The sequence below is a fragment of the Poecilia latipinna genome, unplaced genomic scaffold (genome assembly GCF_001443285.1).
Source record: "Poecilia latipinna isolate Pla-1442-1.1 unplaced genomic scaffold, P_latipinna-1.0 Scaffold1816, whole genome shotgun sequence".
In the NCBI taxonomy this organism is placed as follows: domain Eukaryota; kingdom Metazoa; phylum Chordata; class Actinopteri; order Cyprinodontiformes; family Poeciliidae; genus Poecilia; species Poecilia latipinna.
In genome coordinates, this window is record NW_015114432.1 from 56,089 (window position 1) to 73,254 (window position 17,166).

The 17,166-nt window shown below is 44.3% G+C and overlaps 1 protein-coding gene and 2 non-coding genes across 19 annotated transcripts in view; 2 read left to right on the forward strand and 1 right to left on the reverse strand.

The window, feature by feature from the left end:
- LOC106934483 (LIM zinc-binding domain-containing Nebulette) overlaps positions 1-17,166 on the reverse strand; it is an 84,727-nt gene that overhangs the window by 7,535 nt on the left and 60,026 nt on the right. For 3 of the 17 annotated variants that reach the window (XM_015014406.1, XM_015014408.1, XM_015014410.1), the window contains 30 exons: positions 17,017-17,127; positions 16,177-16,287; positions 15,951-16,061; positions 15,548-15,655; positions 14,703-14,810; positions 14,167-14,274; positions 13,872-13,982; positions 13,672-13,782; positions 12,512-12,622; positions 12,320-12,430; positions 12,156-12,254; positions 11,970-12,080; positions 11,669-11,776; positions 11,338-11,448; positions 10,707-10,817; positions 10,514-10,624; positions 10,328-10,438; positions 7,069-7,176; positions 6,878-6,988; positions 6,683-6,784; positions 6,334-6,444; positions 6,077-6,187; positions 4,675-4,785; positions 4,457-4,558; positions 3,735-3,839; positions 3,555-3,668; positions 1,392-1,496; positions 1,188-1,292; positions 976-1,083; positions 635-745 (listed from right to left, as the gene is read on the reverse strand). The exons of 3 other annotated variants lie outside the window; for them this stretch is intronic. In XM_015014406.1, the coding sequence (XP_014869892.1) occupies positions 635-745; positions 976-1,083; positions 1,188-1,292; positions 1,392-1,496; positions 3,555-3,668; positions 3,735-3,839; positions 4,457-4,558; positions 4,675-4,785; positions 6,077-6,187; positions 6,334-6,444; positions 6,683-6,784; positions 6,878-6,988; positions 7,069-7,176; positions 10,328-10,438; positions 10,514-10,624; positions 10,707-10,817; positions 11,338-11,448; positions 11,669-11,776; positions 11,970-12,080; positions 12,156-12,254; positions 12,320-12,430; positions 12,512-12,622; positions 13,672-13,782; positions 13,872-13,982; positions 14,167-14,274; positions 14,703-14,810; positions 15,548-15,655; positions 15,951-16,061; positions 16,177-16,287; positions 17,017-17,127 (3,267 nt within the window). Of the gene's footprint in view, positions 1-634; positions 746-975; positions 1,084-1,187; positions 1,293-1,391; positions 1,497-3,554; positions 3,669-3,734; positions 3,840-4,456; positions 4,559-4,674; positions 4,786-6,076; positions 6,188-6,333; positions 6,445-6,622; positions 6,785-6,877; positions 6,989-7,068; positions 7,177-10,327; positions 10,439-10,513; positions 10,625-10,706; positions 10,818-11,337; positions 11,449-11,668; positions 11,777-11,969; positions 12,081-12,155; positions 12,255-12,319; positions 12,431-12,511; positions 12,623-13,671; positions 13,783-13,871; positions 13,983-14,166; positions 14,275-14,325; positions 14,354-14,699; positions 14,811-15,547; positions 15,656-15,950; positions 16,062-16,176; positions 16,288-17,016; positions 17,128-17,166 lie in introns of those variants that run through there. 11 more of the 17 variants (XM_015014405.1, XM_015014415.1, XM_015014409.1 and 8 more) reach the window with 11 other exon arrangements.
- Positions 8,757-8,829, forward strand: trnav-cac (transfer RNA valine (anticodon CAC)). Its single transcript has one exon. It is a non-coding gene; the product is annotated as a tRNA-Val (tRNA).
- Positions 9,007-9,079, forward strand: trnav-uac (transfer RNA valine (anticodon UAC)). The gene has a single exon. It is a non-coding gene; the product is annotated as a tRNA-Val (tRNA).

Below are 17,166 nucleotides of genomic sequence, written 5' to 3' on the forward strand. Positions count from 1 at the left end.
TGGAATAAATTGGTCTGATTGGAAGTGAATTTTATAAAACTGAATATGGAAAGTTTAACGACGTAAAATGAAATAAATATATTAATTAAATTATTTTTTAAATGTACAAATATTTGACTTCCTGTTTCCTTTAAACATTACTTCAACAATTATTTGTTAAAACATTTCCACTAATAAATGAATATCTGTCTAAATAAATCACCTGCAAAAATAAAATCTAATGAATAAATTTTACCTTTAGTAAAAACATTAATGATTTATCTTTAAAGTATATACAAGTCTAAACACATTTAACTTAATATTTCCTCAGTTAGTGAAGCAGTTCCTCATGCATTTATTTAATTTTATTATCTTCTCATTTATAATTAGATTTTTTTTAATTGTTGCACATCTTCAGCCAGTAGGGGGCAGTATAAGAAAAGCCATGTGGTGACGGTCCATGTGACGCATCATCTATTTCTAACGGCAAACATTCAGAAAACCTTCTTTAACATTTAGAACATTTATATTCTCAGGCATCTGAAAATCCTCAAATTAAATAAAAATATTTTCAGTTTGATTCCAGCTGATTCCCATGGAGGAGATGAAAGCTGGGATACGAACATGGAGTCCATCAGGCTGTAATGTTCGGTACCTCGCTCAGCAGGCTGCTGGCGTTCCGGGCCGCCAGGAATCCTGGAGTCTGATCCACTTCCAGCAAAGCTTTGCCCTTCACCTGCTCCTCAAAGTCCCTGCGGTATTCCCTCTGAAACACAAACATTCCTGATTCCCTCTGAAACATAAAACATTCCTGATTCCCTTCTGAAGCACAAAACATTCCTGATTCCCTCTGAAACATAAAACATTCCTGAATCCATCTCTGATCATTTCTCCTTTAAGTTCTTCCAAACATTTAAATCTTTGATTAAACACAGTAAAACTCAGTTAGCTGCATTCTGCTGTTTGACCACTAGGAGGTGACGTTCAGCTTGTTACCTCGCTCTGCATCTTCTGAGCCTCTTTAGATACTTTATAGCTCTGAGTTTCTCCAAACTCCATCAGAGAGCGTCCTTTGCTCTTCTCATACTCCTCCTTGTACTTCACCTAAAAACAGCAGCATGTTAGAAACCAGTAAAGCCATAGAAACCAGTAAAGCCATAGAAACCAGTAAAGCCATAGAAACCAGTCTGGCTCAGTGTGACTGGTACCTGGCTGTGCAGCACGGCGTTCTCCCGGTGGTGCTGCTGCTCCGCCGTATCCACGGCGATGTGGTAGTGGGCCTTGGTTTGCTCGTACTTCTTCTTGTACTCCAGCTGAGGAAACAGGAAGTTGATTATCTCTGAGGATCATTGGATGATAATCAGCCACTGATATGAAATCAAAGAATCAATAAGGTTTGTGGGTTTCTCTACGTTGCTCTGCAGCTTGCTGGCCTGCAGGGCGTGCTCCAGCTGCAGCAGGTTGGGCAGGTCCGACGAGCCTTCAGGCCTCTGGTTCTGGTTGGTTTTATACTTCACCTGGAGCAAACAGGACCGGTTACAGAGAGGAGCTGGAGGTTTTATCTGAGGACAATTTATGAAGTAAAGAACGACATAAACACCAAGAAACGTTCAGAAGTTTAAAAAGTAGAGAAGAAAAACTCTGAGGTGTTTTCAGCATCACATCAGGAGATTCATTATTACTTTGAGAAAATGTAAAAAGTTTTATATTTTCATTTTACAATCCAGAACTTGCTGCGTATTTGACCAAACTGGGACTTTCAAAGCTTTACTGGTAATTTTTCTTTCCTTAATGTAAGTTCAGAAAATTAATCAGTAAATTTTGGGAAAATTCTAAAAAGTATCAGGTGATTTCCAAATACTCAGTCATTTCTTTTTAAAGTTACAGGGAAGATTAAATAAATAAATGCAGCAAATTCAGAAACAAAGACAAAAACAAATAACATCCTAAGAAAGAACCGGTTTTGTTTTGTCCAGATATTTTAAGTCAGACTCCAGAAGCTTTCCTGGTTTTAAAACCATCTTGATGTTTAACTGAGAAACGTGAAGGTTTAGTTCACCATCCACAGAATCTCCTGTAGAGAATCAAAACCTTTCAGGGCGATCTGCCTTTATAGTCCAGATTTTTAAAGAAAAACATGCTTTCTTCTCTAATTTCCCATAAATCTATCAAAAATCATTAGGAAAAAAGTAACAAAACCAGTAAATGATTATAATTGAACCAATAATCTGGTTTTAATGTCCTGAACCTCCAGGAGACGACCTTTCATTTCTGTAAAGGTTTTCCTGTCCGGCTGCCAGCGCAGCTCCAACTGGAGCCAACCTGCTGAAACCAGTAAACCAGTAAACAATCTGCTGGTCTCCTTTCAGGTTCACTGAAAAGCTTCTGCAGCGATCTGAACACAACAACGGGCCGTTATGTAACGCAGCGTGGGCGCCAGACCGGGCCGAGTGTGAGGGAGCATCACACTCACTGTGTGTGTGTGTGTGTCACTGTGTGTGGTTGTGTGTGCGTGTGTGTGCGTGTGTGATTGTGTGTGTGTGTGTGGAGACGCGTTTACATCAACGATCAGATGGGAGATCAGATCAGGACCCGATCTGGGGTCAGAGGTCAGCTCCAACAGTTTTCGCCTTGTTTGTGTGTGTCTGCCTGTAACCTCTTCACCTCCTCCCACTGTTCATCGCTCAGCGCCTCTCTGTTCGCTTTAAAAAGGGGTTGCCATGGTTACGCCCACTCAACAGACTGGATCTCAGAGAGCGAACAACACCAACAGACACAGCCTGTTCCTGCTGGGCTTGTTTATCTCTGAGGCTGCAGAGAAACGGAGAGAAAGAGTCTGGAGGAAAACCAACGACCAGAGAGATCAGAGAGATCTGAGAGACCAAAGAGATCTGAGAGATCAGAGGGATCTGAGAGACCAGAGAGATCTGAGGGATCTGAGAGATCAAAGGGATCAGAGAGATCAAAGGGATCAGAGAGATCAGAGAGATCTGAGAGATCAAAGGGATCAGAGAGATCAGAGGGATCAGAGGGATCAGAGGGATCTGAGAGACCAAAGAGATCAAAGGGATCAGAGAGATCAGAGGGATCACAGAGATCAGAGGGATCACAGAGATCAGAGGGATCAGAGTGATCTGAGAGATCAGAGGGATCAAAGGGCTCTGAGGGATCTGCCCTCTTTAGGATCTTTAGGATCTTCTTCCTGTCATAAAAACACAACTGACTCTGGAAGTGAAGCAGCGTCATGTTCAGGTTCTTATCAGACTCTCGCCTATTTTCAGATGTTTTCTGTGGAGAATATTTAAAATATTTAAAATAAATGCATTTTGAGAAGCTCAACACGCTATTGGCTGATGGTTGGAGCGGTCTCCAGTCCGCTTGGTGTTCACATTGAAACCGAACCCAGACTGAGGTTTGGAGGACCAGAGTTAGCTTAGCGTTCACACTTCACCAACCAAACCGGACTTTGACTGGCAGACAGACCGATTAAAGCAGCTGAAAAGCTGTGACCTCTGACCCCCTGTCCACGGTGTAATGAAAACTCACAGCTCAGCAGTGAGAGATGGCGCCCCCACCTGACTGGCCAGAGCAGCTGCAGCCTGTGTGTGTTTGAAGGAGACGCAGTCCATGGGGTTGTAGCGCGGCCGCTGGCCCTTTAAGAGCCGGTCGAAGCTCTCCTTGTACTTCACCTGCAGGACAGAGAGGTGAGCGCCCCCTGCAGGTGAGTCAGGTCAGGTGTAGGCTCTGTGTGTTACCTGGCTGGCCAACCTGGAGGCCTGCTTGGCCTGCAGGATGTCGGTTCTGTCCAGGACGGATCCATCGCTGTAGACCGGCTGCTTGGAGCTGCGCTTATAGGCAACCTGTGGATCACAGCAGGTTCTGACCCGGTTCTGACCCGGTTCTGGTTCCCTCCAGGCAGACAGACTCTGCTGTTTTAATCTTTCTGCAGGATTCCTGAGGGTCTGCTTCAGACTGATTCTGTTTGATTTCCAGTAGGTTCAATATCAGGCCCTACAGATCTGATATTGCCGAGTTTAAGGCTGACGGCTTGGAAAGGAAAATATATTCATAAAACATAAATAAATTCATGAATATCACAAAAATAGCACAAAAATAGAAGAATTAGTTTTCATTCCATCTTGTTCTGCTCCAGTTGGTTAAACTCCTCCATCAGGTGTTCAGGTGTTCAGGTACCTGAACACCTGAACACCTGGACACCTGAACACCTGAACACCTGGACACCTGAACACCTGGACACCTGAACACCTCCCGGCTGGCTGACGGCTCAAACAAATCCTGAGTTAAAGCTGCTGAACTCACATCTGTCCTGTAAAACATTCATGGACTCATTTAAAGCGAACACGAGTTCGTCTTCAGCGTCTTCTATAATTAATCTTCACCCTCAGAGGACGGCTGCTAACACGGCTGTTGTCATGGAAACTGATGTAGAGCATGATGGGACGTGTAGCGGACTCACGTCGCTGGCCAGCTTGGCTGCGTTGGCGGCGCTGATGATGTCGGGCCGGTCGGGCGCCGGGTTGTAGCGCTGCAGCTCCTCTCTGCCTGACCTGTAGCTGACCTGAGATCAGAGTCACAGGCAGGTGAAGGAGTTAAAATAATCTGTGTGAATATCATCCAGGCTGCAACATATCGGCCCAGGTTGTGTTTGTGTTGCCGTGGAAACGGCGTGTTTACATGGCTCTGCTTCTTGGCGACCTCCATGGCGTGCTCCACCTCCGGCAGCGTCTTCATGCTGCTGTAGTCGCTCCTCCCCTTCTCACGGTTGAACTTCTCCTTGTAGGATTTCTGCAGACGCAGAATGAGACGCAGTCACTGATTGGCTGATATTTGGCTCAAGTGGAGAGAGACGACACAGTTTAACCGCCTGGAGACGCAGACGGACGGAGGCTCTGATGCTACGCTCCAGTTGGTGAGGCATTGCTCAGTCAGGTGACCTGAAACCAGCAAAGCATCAGGCCTCCGTCCCAGTTCACCCAGTTCACCCACAGCAACCAGACCGTCATCATGTGTGGAGCTGCAGCTCAGATCAGTTTTAACATGATTCACCTGGAAACAATCAGAGCAACTAAAAGAATCACAGCAAAGAGTTTTACTGCTGCAGGAAAACAAGGAAAGAATGAAACGAAGATTTTATGGTTTTTATTTATTATGAGCCAAAATAAAGTCGTATGAGAAAATGATTATTATTTAATGATGTTCAGACTTTATTTGGATCCAGTGCAGCTAGTTAGCATTTTTTGTAGCCACTTCCTGACTTGAGATCGTCACACCTGCCTCAGGTGAATTAGATGTTCTGCTGCTTTTCCCATTTTGAAGACTTGATAAATAAAATGTATGTCTGTCACAGGAAGTAATAAATTATCACTTCAAATCTCAGACTGATCAACTTATAGAATACTGTTGTTTTATTTCATGTAGATTGGTAGAGATGCCATCTGTTTTTATTTTAAAATGCGATTTTCTTCCTCATCAAAACATTAATTAAATGTTTTGATTTTTGTATATTTTAAATAAAAGATTTAGTGTCTTTTTTACGCTCAATAAAACTAAAATCTATCATTAATATCTGAGCCTGAGGCCGCTGCGCCGTGTTTCTGGTTTGGGGTCAGTAGGTCAGTCTGAGCCTCCAGGCAGCAGCTGCTGCAGATAAAACAGCAGAGCTCCCATCACACCCCCACCGGGGCAGAGGGGCAAATAAACCCTCCATCTGCTCCAGAGCATCCCCACATTTTACCACTGAGACTCTGTCAACTCGCTTCCTGTCAGGTGATGCTGGTCCCCCAGGTGGCGCTAACGAGGCGAGGAGGTGGAGGAAGGGTGTAGCTCAGGTTTAATTAGGAAAAGATTCAGAGACCTTCAGGTTTGATTTGATCTGCTAACATCCAGTCATGTTGATGTGGAGAAGATCTGCTACATCAGGTCCTTCAGACCAGCAAATCAGGAATAATAATAATAATAATAATAATAATAATAAAAACCAACAGAGAACCCGGTGTTTATCAAATCTGATCCAGCAAGGTGAATCCTGCTTTAATAAAGAGTTTAAATCATAAATGTTTCTTGTTTCTGGCCTTACGTCGCTCAGCGTCTTGGTCACCTCCTTGGCGAAAACGGTTTCGATGGTTTGGGGCATCTGGGCGTACAGACAGCGACCCGCTTCCTTCCTGCCCTCCTCCCTGTACGCTTTCTGCAACAAGACAAGAAGAAACTAACGGAGCTGAAAGATGCAGAACGGTTCAGAGGAGCAGGTTTAATTTTCTCCTCGTTGAAATAAGAGACATTAAGCGGTGAATGAAGCCAGATGACATGAGCCTCGGGGTGAGCTGGACGTACGTCGCTGCACAGCTGAGTTTGCTCCTTCGCATGCTGAGTTTCTTTGGTTTCAGGAAGCTGAGAGTACAGAGATTTAACCAGCTCCTTCCTACTGGCCTCCTTGTACTTATTCTGGAAAAATAAAATAAAACTAATATTACCTTGCTTTAGGTTACAGCATCATTAAAGATTTTGAACATTAAAACATTCTGTACTACAGCCTGTAGTCATATTTCCTAACCAATATAATCAGAGTGAATGTAGAAACAATATCTCTCAGTAAGACGACCAGGTTTTTGCTGTAATAATCTGTAATCTGATCTAAATGGTTTTTCTTCGCTGTAATAACTCAGATTGTTCCTGAACTCGCCTCGCTGTGCGTCTCGGCCATTTCTTTAACAAACTGCGTCTGCAGAGTTTCAGGCAGCAGAGAGAACAGAGAGCTGGGCAGATCCTCCAGATCCTTCTTATACTGCGATTATGACAGAAACACAAATAATGAATATGAATAAATATACCCTTACTGCATTCTGTGAAAACTCATTAAAATGTCAGACTGTCTCACTTCACTGTGTCTTTCTGAGAGCTGCTTGACGAACTCCGTCTCTTTGGTTTCAGGCATTTGGTGGAAAGCGGAGCTGCTGATCTCCTGTCTGCCTTTCTGCTTGTATTTATTCTGGAACAAAATAAAGTTATACTGATGATTAAACAAGTTTAAACATATTTAAACTTTGAGCTCCTCTCCCTGACCCTCACCTCGCTCTGCAGCTCCATCACAGCTTTGGCGAACTTCATCTCATCGGTCTCTGGCAGCAGAGAGAACAGGCTGCAGCTCAGCTGCTTCCTGCCGTCTCTGTATTTCACCTGCAGATCAGAAACAAATTTGGCTGCAAAGTTTGATACAAAATCTGTTTAAAAATATATCCAAACCCCTTCGTTCTCAATGTTGATTTCAGACTTTGGGTTTGCTTCCTGACTGAGTTGGTTCCTGTGAATGATTCTGTGACGGAACCAGAGGAGGAATCTGAAGAATCTCTACAGCACATGTGTCAAACTCAAGGCCCGCAGGCCACATGCGGTCCGCCATAAAATGGCCACATGTCATTTTATGTGGCCCCCCCAGCATTTTATAGGCTGACGATTGACTTTTGAGCACGAATTGACTACAAACTACATCTCCCATAATGCATTCCGATTGCCACCAGCCAACATTATGGCTTCTCGCCACTAGAGAGCAGCAGAGTCACCTCAAGCTGCTTATTGATTTTCCCAGCGAATAAGACCGACAAGCTAACATCAAAACGTCCAAGAAAAGAAAAACCGATTTACAACTAAGACTGTGAATGAAGATGTTGGTGTCAGGGCGGCAGGTCGCGCTAGACGTTATCTTGACCGACAACATTAAAAAAAATCGGTCATGTACTATTTTTATCCGTGAAATTACAATCATATTAACATCGGCTATTTAGTCGCATTTTATGCGGTTTAGTTAATATTCACTGTGAATCCAGATCCCATCACAGATTAAGAAGATAAATGCATCTACATTTTTCTCCGTAGTGACAAAAAAACCACTGACTGAGGCCCCAATAACTTTTAATAAATTAAATTAAGCGACTTCACTTAAATTAGCATCACTTCACCCGCTGGGGTCTGAACGCACTTCCTCCTGGTTCCCATCTGCAGAAAAATCTGCGCTAATTCATTAGTCAGTTGGATCTGTCTGATCCAAACAGATCAACTGAACTCTGTGAGTGTTTTACCCTGCGCGGTCCGGTGTGAGCTTTTACCAGGATTATTTATTTATTTATTTATTTATGTGGTTTCGCTTCTCCGAAACGGACAGATGTTACGTCTGCAGCTCCTCCAGAGCGCCGCTGTCCTGGGTAACATGAACCCAGAAGGCTCCATTTGTTAAATCCGCTGGATGAGTTACTCCCAGCGGTTTCTTTCTAATTCCGCAGTGGTTGAGCAGCGGACTGCGCATGTTACAGTCTAATTAACTTCTCCATCGTCATTTATTTCCTCAAGATAAACTGCCGGCTCCTCAAATGGATCCTCAACGTTGCATTCTCTTTAGTTTTCTCTGGTCTGTAATGGAGACTTGAATTTAACGCGCCATTTCAACCAAAGGTTTGTAATGCGCTTCCTAACCATTTTTTATTTGTAAGTATTGATTTTATTTTTTAGCCATTTAGCCAAGTCTCTGTAGAACCATTTGTCTCTGCTAATGACATCTTCAATGCAATTGTTTGATCCCAGGCTTAGTTTATGGAGTGTAATGTGAAATTAGGCACAATTATAAGTCTGACAGTTTGTTCACCAAGTTACTGTGCTCTCTGAGAGGATCTGTGGTGTAAGTATTTGACATTGTTCCATGCCCATCAGACATTAGTCTCTAACAAAATGTGGATCATCTACCAGGAACACTGCAAACAGCCTGAGTTCCTGTAGTGTAGTGGTTATCACGTTTGCTTCACATGCAAAAGGTCTCTGGTTCGAAACCAGACAGAAACAGATTTTGCATGTTCTATTCATCACAGGTGTTTACTAAAGGTCAACAAGGTTCTGTGGGGTCATGGTCTGTACTCTGAATCCAGGCATCTGAGTGCAAACCTCAGCTGAAATTTTCATTCTTTGCATCTCACATCATCAACTTTGGAACCTCAAACTGAAACAAACTAGAGAAGTTCAGTTCCTGTAGTGTAGTGGTTATCACGTTTGCTTTACATGCAAAAGGTCTCTGGTTCGAAACCAGACAGGAACGGTTTGTGTAGGTTATGCATCTCTTGGGGTGCAGTGAGACAACAAGAGCCTTCTTCTTTCATGATGGTTCATTTGCCAATCGACTTCAATGTAAGCTTCCTTGAAATCGCAGCTACTGTACTTCAATTACCAATTGGCAGTTCTATGGCGTAATGCACTGTCAAACTCGAGGCCCGCGGGCCACATGTGGCCCCCCAGCATTTTATAGGCCGATGATTGACTTAAAATAGGTTTTGAGCACAAATTGACTACAAACTACGTTTCAACCAAAGGTTTGTAATGCGCTTCCTAACCAGACGCTCCGAAGCGCCCGGTCCATAACTCTTCAACACGCTGTCAGCTCCCGGTCAGAAAGACGCATTTAGTTCAGAGACCATGAGATGATATTCAGAAAGGATTTTTTTAATTAATTGATTTCAGTTGCCTCTGAGACTAAATCTTTGTGTAAAGTCTATAATGTCTGCCCATGTGACTTGTTTTTATTATTTGTTTGCTTACCTTTAAACACTGATTTAAATATTGTAATTTTTAAACTGAGCAGTAATTTTACATCCATGGAAACTCAAATGTAATATTTAAAACTTCAATACATAAAATCAATACATAACAATATGAGGTGTTTAATTTATTTTTAACATTGTATTTTTATACATTTATACTAGGGCTGCCCAAGTCTAGTTTTCCAGAGCTACCATCTGCAGCTTTAGATGGTTCCTTCTCTAACACACCTGGACCATTGACTCATTATGAGCCTCTACAGACCTGAATGAGGGAAGTCAACCTTTTGTCTGGGGTGTTTTAGCAGGGATGCTCTCCTGATCTGTACCGTCAATGTGGCCCGTTGAGGGGGCCAATATGCTGAAGTGGCCCTCAGTGAAATTGAGTTTGACACTCCTGCTCTACAGGATCTGAACCGGATCAGACGCAGCAGCTCAGCAGCTAAACAACCAAACCAGAGATTGAACGTCACGCCTCATCGGATGAGGAGGAGCTGCAGTTCAGTTCAGACACAGTTTAGATCAGGGGTCAAAGTGGAGGGGAAAGAACGACCTTTGACCTTTTCTCCTGATCAAATGGAGGTCAGCGACTGAAGGAATTATGACCTCTGGACTCCAACAGTTCAGCTCTGAGCTGAATAAACGTTTTCAGGCTGATGACAGTGAATCCAGGAGGAAGAGGAGTTTGGTTCCACATCAGAACCTCAGGAGGTTCAGCTCGTTTGGACCGGTACCGGTCCTCAGATCCGTACCTCACTCTGCAGCTCCGTTGCTTCCTTCGCGTGCTGCGTCTCCAGAGTCTCAGCCAGCCGGTGGTACCGGCATCGGCCCGCCTCCTTCCTGCTGGCCTCCTTGTATTTAGCCTGAACAAACCATCATCAGCCAAACGTTCAGACAGGAAGTGGGTTTGGACTGGTACCGGTCTGAGCGGTCCTCACCTCGCTCTGCAGCTCAGAAACAGTTTTAGCGAAGTTGATCTCGGTGGTTTCCGGCAGCTGGGAGTACAGGCTGTGGCAGCGGCTCTTCATGCCGTCCTCTTTGTATTTGTTCTGCAGGAAAAGACGAAACGATGCAGAGTCAGGACGATCACAGGAACCTTTTCCACCCAGCAAACAGGATGTGACCTTTCACCTCGCTCAGCAGGTCGGCCATCTTGGCGGCGAGCTCCGTCTCTGCAGTCTGGGGCAGCTGAGCGTAGAAACTAGACGACAGGAACTTCTTCCCGCTCTGCTTGTATTTATTCTGCAGCACAAACAGCCGAGTTCGTTAAGATCTGGACTTTAACTAAACACGTTTACTGACTTTAGGAACCAAACTGGATCCATTTAAACACGTTAATGAGACCGAAACAGTTTGACATGGAGCTGACCTCCGACCTCTGGGTTTAACTTTATTAAACCCAGCAGGATAAAATGCTGGAGATGATTCTCAGCCGTACTCTGTGTTAAAACCAGATGAGTCAAGAACTATATTTCTCTGTTTGCTTCTGGTTTTTCTCCAGAATCTGATTTTTAATACATAAAAGCTCCAGATGTTTGGTTCTGGTTCAGTTCTTCTCACAAACTGTAGAGAAATGAAATGATTCTGACATTAAAGTTTGTCTGCAGCTCCAGCTTCACTGAGAGAAAAAAATCTGAACTTTGTTTTTAAACCAGAGAACAGCTGAGCTCTGGATAAGGATGGCGGGAACGAGCCGCTCTGATGTTTGATGCTGAAATATTCAGGGCTGAAAAGTGGAGGGGTGAATAATTCATGTGTTCACCTGGCTCTGCAGCTCAGTAACGTGTTTAACGCGTTGCGTCTCCAGCGTGTCGGGCAGCCGGTGGAACAGAGCGCGGCTGCTGTCCGTCCTGCTGGCCTCCCGGTATTTAACCTGCAGACGGACAGAGACCTTCAGCCGCCTCCAGACAAACAGCAAATAAAGCATCCAGAGAAAATATTCAGGCTCTACATGAAGTGAAACTAACACAAATACACGAGTTTACTGACTGACAAAGAAACAAGTTGTTTCTGTAACTAAACTCTGTCATTCAGACATTCATCTAAAATGAACACATGAAGTAAAAATATGAATAAAAACATTTCTGCCTCGCCTCGCTGTGCGTCTCGGCCATTTCTTTAACAAACTGCGTCTGCAGAGTTTCAGGCAGCAGAGAGAACAGAGAGCTGGGCAGATCCTCCAGGTCCTTCCTGTACTTTGACTAGGACAGAAAAATAACAAATATATTTAATTAACCTCTGATATCAGCTGTATGAGGACACAAACAAATGAAGATTCATTAACTATTAATGTTGAAAAACATTTTTATGTCAAAATTTAAAACATTTCATCCATCAACAGACAGACAGACAGACAGACAGACGCTGAATGATGCGTTCAGGGTCCTTCATCACCTGGCTCTGGATCTCGGCCGTCTCTCTGGCCCGCTGCGTCTCCTCCGTCTCCGGGAGGCGGGAGTAAAGGCTCCTGCTCAGCTCCTTCTGTCCCTCCTCTCTGTACTTCACCTGGGGGAATCAACCAATCGCAGCTGACTGCAGCGTCTCCATGGCGACGCCACGGTGACCCGGCTGAGGGTTTACCTGGCTGTAAACGTCTCTCAGCTCCTTGGCCAGCTGCGTCTCCGTCGTCTCAGGCAGGCGGTGGAACAGAGAGACGCTGAGCGGCTGCTTGTACTTCACCTGGAAACACAAACTGATATCAGAGAGGAAGAGGAGCGATGAAGACGAGGGATGAAGATGCGCACCTGGCTCTGCAGCTGCGTAGCGTCTTTAGCGTGCTGCGTCTCCAGAGTCTCAGGAAGCTTCGAGTACAAACTGCTGGACGTTTCTTTTTTTCCTGACTCTTTATATTTCACCTGAAACGCGACAGCAGGATTTAAAGAGACAGACACACATTTCAGCTTCAGAGTTTGGTCCCAGAAAACTTTTGGTTTTACCTCACTTTGGATTTCAGAGACGTTTTTAGCAAACTGGGTCTGGTTGGTTTCTGGGAGCTGCGAGTAAACGCTGAGCGTCTGGACCTTCTTCCCTCCTTCCTTATATTTGTTCTGGAGATTTAAAACCAGACAGAAAAATATTTTATCTATCAGCTACATCTTTAAACTACGTTACTGTTCAGGAAGTAGCAAACTTCAAAATGTGCACATCAGACCCAGAAGGGAAACCTGGAGGCTCCTCAACCTGCAGCTCATTCTGGGTTCTGGACCCGGGTTCTGTTCACACCAGACGGTCCGTTTGTTTGATCCGAACCAAAACTGAACTTTATTTCCTTCTTTTGCTCCAGTTTGCTTTCACATTGTGCTTTTTGATAGTCTGTAAACTGAGCCATGCAGGTGATGATATTTTGTCCCATTAGGCAGAAATGTCGGGTCAGAACAGAACACAGACCCAGAAGCTGAACTAACATGGAGATATTTTGTGCTGCATTTCTGTTGTTCACATTTGTGCCGTTTCATAAGCAGATCATTCAAAATGTTTCATGTTGAGATTTTTCTCATTTTGGAATTAGATAAATCTGAATTAGTGTCAGTAAATTCTGCTGCAGCTGAATGAGACAAGATGTTCTGCATGTTCTGACCCACAACCTGCTGCCGGCGTCGCTAAGCAGAAAACAGGACCAGGTACCATCCAGTCCAATCAGAACCTGCAGCAGCAGCAGCACTGAAATGCTCATGGTCACACCATGACGCCCAGCTACGGTGGCTCATGAAGTCCAAAGAGACGTAAATGTCCTGTTTGGATCCAGGCTGGACAGTGTTCACACCAGAACTGGACCAGCAGACCGAGACCAGCCCAGGTTCTGGTTGTTTGGTTTGAACCAGGATTCGGGTCAGAGTTCAGACCAACGGAGGAAACGAACTGAAGTCTGTTTCCAGAGAACCAAACATGTTTTCAGAGTCCATTTCAGCCGTTTGGATCCAGAACCACAGATGGAGGTCAGAATGAATCCAGACCTCTACAGACGGGACCAGAACCATCAGAGATCCGTCCGTCTCTGGTGAGATCAGCCCACCTCTTCTGGCTGAAGGTCGTGACCTCCAGACCGGATCGTAACCAAACTGAAACCTGATCAGCATGAGGAAGGTCTGAACCGTACCTCACTCTGGATTTCTGTCACCTCTCTGGCAAACTGAGTTTCTGCCGTTTCAGCCAGCTGGGCGTACAGTGGGCAGCTCATCTCCTTCCTTCCTTCTTCTGAGTATTTTTTCTGTTGAGACGAAGGTCCAGAGCGACGCAGTCAGTCCATTTATCTGCTGGTGGAGTCAGACTGGAGGAACAGGGAGGACAGAAACTCACCTGGCTCTGCAGCGCCGCAGCGTCTTTAGCGCGTCGCGTCTCCAGGGTTTCAGGCAGCGAGGAGTAAAGAGGAGACGCCGTCTGCTCCTTCGCCGCCTGCTTGTACTTCACCTGACAGGAGAGACGGACCAGTCAGCCTCCTTATCACCTCTGACCTCTGACCTCTATCTGCTGCTGGAGCGTTCTCTGACTTCATTGGTCAGATTTATCAGCAGCAGACCAATCAGACGTCAGCATGTTTGGAGCTTTAAATGTATTTTTAAATCTTATCTGATGTTAAGCTGCAGGTTTTCACCTCGCTGTGCGTCTCGGCCATTTCTTTAGCAAACTGCGTCTGTAAGGTTTCAGGCAGCAGAGAGAACAGAGAGCAGGGCAAATCCTCCAGGTCCTTCCGGTACTTTGACTAGGACACAGAAAAATAACAAATATATTTAATAAATCCCTGATCCTGTTCCTGTACTTCACCTGCAGAACAGGAGCAGCTGAGCAGAAAGACAGAGAGGAAGAGAGGAAAAGAGACAGAGAGGAAGAGAGACAGAGAGGAAGAGAGACAGAGAGGAAGAGAGACAGAGAGGAAGAGAGACAGAGAGGAAGAGAGAGAGAGGAAGAGAGGAAGAGGAAGAGAGAGAGAGAGACAGAGAGGAAGAGAGACAGAGAGGAAGAGAGACAGAGAGACAGAGAGGAAGAGAGACAGAGAGGAAGAGAGAGAGAGAGGAAGAGAGACAGAGAGACAGAGAGGAAGAGACAGAGAGGAAGAGAGACAGAGAGACAGAGAGGAAGAGAGACAGAGAGGAAGAGAGCAGCAGCAGGTTTCAGAGAGCCGAGTCACACCTCGCTCTGGACCTCCATCACCTGCCGGCTCAGCTGCGTCTCCGGCGTCTCACAGAGCAGCTGGTACAGAGACGATGAATCCTTCTGACTGCCTTCCTTGTACTTCACCTGCAGCAGCAACAGGGTAACACTGAGCTCATCTAATGAATGTCTAGCATTAAATAAATCATAAAAGCTGTGAGATTCTGTACATTTAAGGAAAAAAAAGACATGTCATGAAAAATTGCAGATGAACCAACAATCTCTAAGTATTTATTTTAATGTATAAGAAGTAAAGCCTGATTATGAGGAGAAATCACTGAACTAATATAAGTATAAATAATATAAATAAAGTTATTCTGGTGAATAGTTGGAATCTGTTTCTCAGAGCCAGAACAGAAAGTCCAGTATTTATCTGATGCTGCCATCTTTATGTTTATTATAATGATCTGACAGTTTACAGTAAATAACTTTTAAATCTCTCCACAGGGTGTCGGTTTGCTGGGTCTTCATGTTTCCTGAACTCTAAACATTTCTCCTCTAATCCTTCATTTTATGACGTCATGTAGTGAATTCATCCTGAGTATTAGCTGTAGCTTCTTCTGCTGCTTTCTTACACTTTTTAACATATTTCTCTATGTTGGACATGAAAATGAATAAAAATGTCTTCAGCTACAAACATGAACATGAATAAAAAGGAAAAGTTGAAAAGATTAAAGTATCAGTTTGAGGTTGTTGGTGATAAATTCATCTGAACTTTAAAACACGATGAAGTCATTTCATCATCAGGTTCATCCAGATGATATTATCATATCTTTCTATTTTCACTCTCTGCTGTTTTACCTGCAGACCGGCCAGCTGCTCACCTGGCTCTGCAGGTCAGTCACTTCTTTGGCCCGTTGGGTCTGCAGCGTCTCAGGAAGGCTGGAGAACAAACTGGACTGCAGCTGCTTCAGGTCCGATTTATATTTCACCTGACAGACGAAGAAACGAGCAGCTGGTAGAAACAGCAGGAAACTCAGGCAGCAGCTGATCCATCCAGCAACACCGGCTGCTGTTAGAGTCACAGCTTAAAACTAAGCATCTCGTTATGGAAACTGATAAAAAAATAATAAATTATAACATGACAGCTGAGTCAGCAACAAATTACTGTAAAACCAGAACAAGAAGGTTCTCTCTGGGTACTGCAGCTTCCTCTAAGGCTAAGATAAGAGGGTTAGTTAGCCTCTCTCAGCGTGTGTGTGTGTGTGTGTGTGTGTGTGTGTGTACCTGGCTCTGCATCTCAGAAACCTGCTTGGCATGTTGAGTCTCCAGAGTTTCTGGCATCACAGAGAAGAAGCTGCTGCCGTCCTGCTGCCGGCCAGACGACCTGTACTTGACCTGAAACAGAGATGAACCGTCTGAACCTGCAGCAGCGTCAGCTCTTCATCATCAGCTCTTCATCATCAGCTCTTCTGATTTGTGATGAAGAGGACCCAGAGGTTTCTGCTCTCACCTCGCTCTGCAGCTCAGAAGCAGCTTTAGCCGACTTGATGTCGCTGGTTTCTGGCAGCTGAGAGAAAACGCTCTGAGAGAGAAGCTGCTTCCCTTCGGCTGTGTATCTGTGCTACAGTCAGAGGAACATTATCATTATTATCATTATTATTATTATTATTATTATTATTAAATGCAGGACCAGCTGTCACCCTGAAGATGTTTTCTCTCTTTTCCTCCAAACTTTCTGCCTCATTATTGTTTCTTAGTTTAATTTCCATCTGTAGTTTGAGGAAACTAAACCTTAAAACAACTTCAGGAAAAAAATTCTTACATTTCAGTCAGAAACAGACAAAATAGTGAAGAAATATTCCATAATTTTATGCAGAGCAGATAGTTTTTACCAGTTTGGATCAGTAAAGATGCAACAGCAAATAGAAATATAAAATCAGAAGATAAATTTGCTGATCCATAAAACCTAAGACAGTTTCCACTGTGTGTATTAAAGCATATTTAGGTTTATTTGGTGTTTGATTTTCTTTGTTGTTTGTTGAATTTGGATCCTGAACAGATTCAGATTTTTAACACAAATTAAAGGTTGATATGGATTTTAAAAACTTTTATACTAAATGTTATCCATCTGGGATCCATGTTGAACGTTTCCTGTGTTCCTGCTGGATGTTAGTCTGTCACTTTAAGCTCCTCCCCCTCTGTTTGCTGGTACCTGTAACCAGGTGACTTTAAGCTCCTCCCCCTCTGTTTGCTCATACCTGTAACCAGGTGACTTTAAGCTCCTCCCCCTCTGTTTGCTGGTACCTGTAACCAGGTGACTTTAAGCTCCTCCCCCTCTGTTTGCTCGTACCTGGCTCTGCATGTGGCCGACCTCGCGGGCGAACTGCGTCTCCAGAGTTTCAGGAAGCTGGTGGTAAACTGGACTCTGCAGCTCCTTCTTCACTCCTTCTTTATAAAGCAGCTAAAACAGACGAAGTTAGCCAACATAGCAGTGATCATC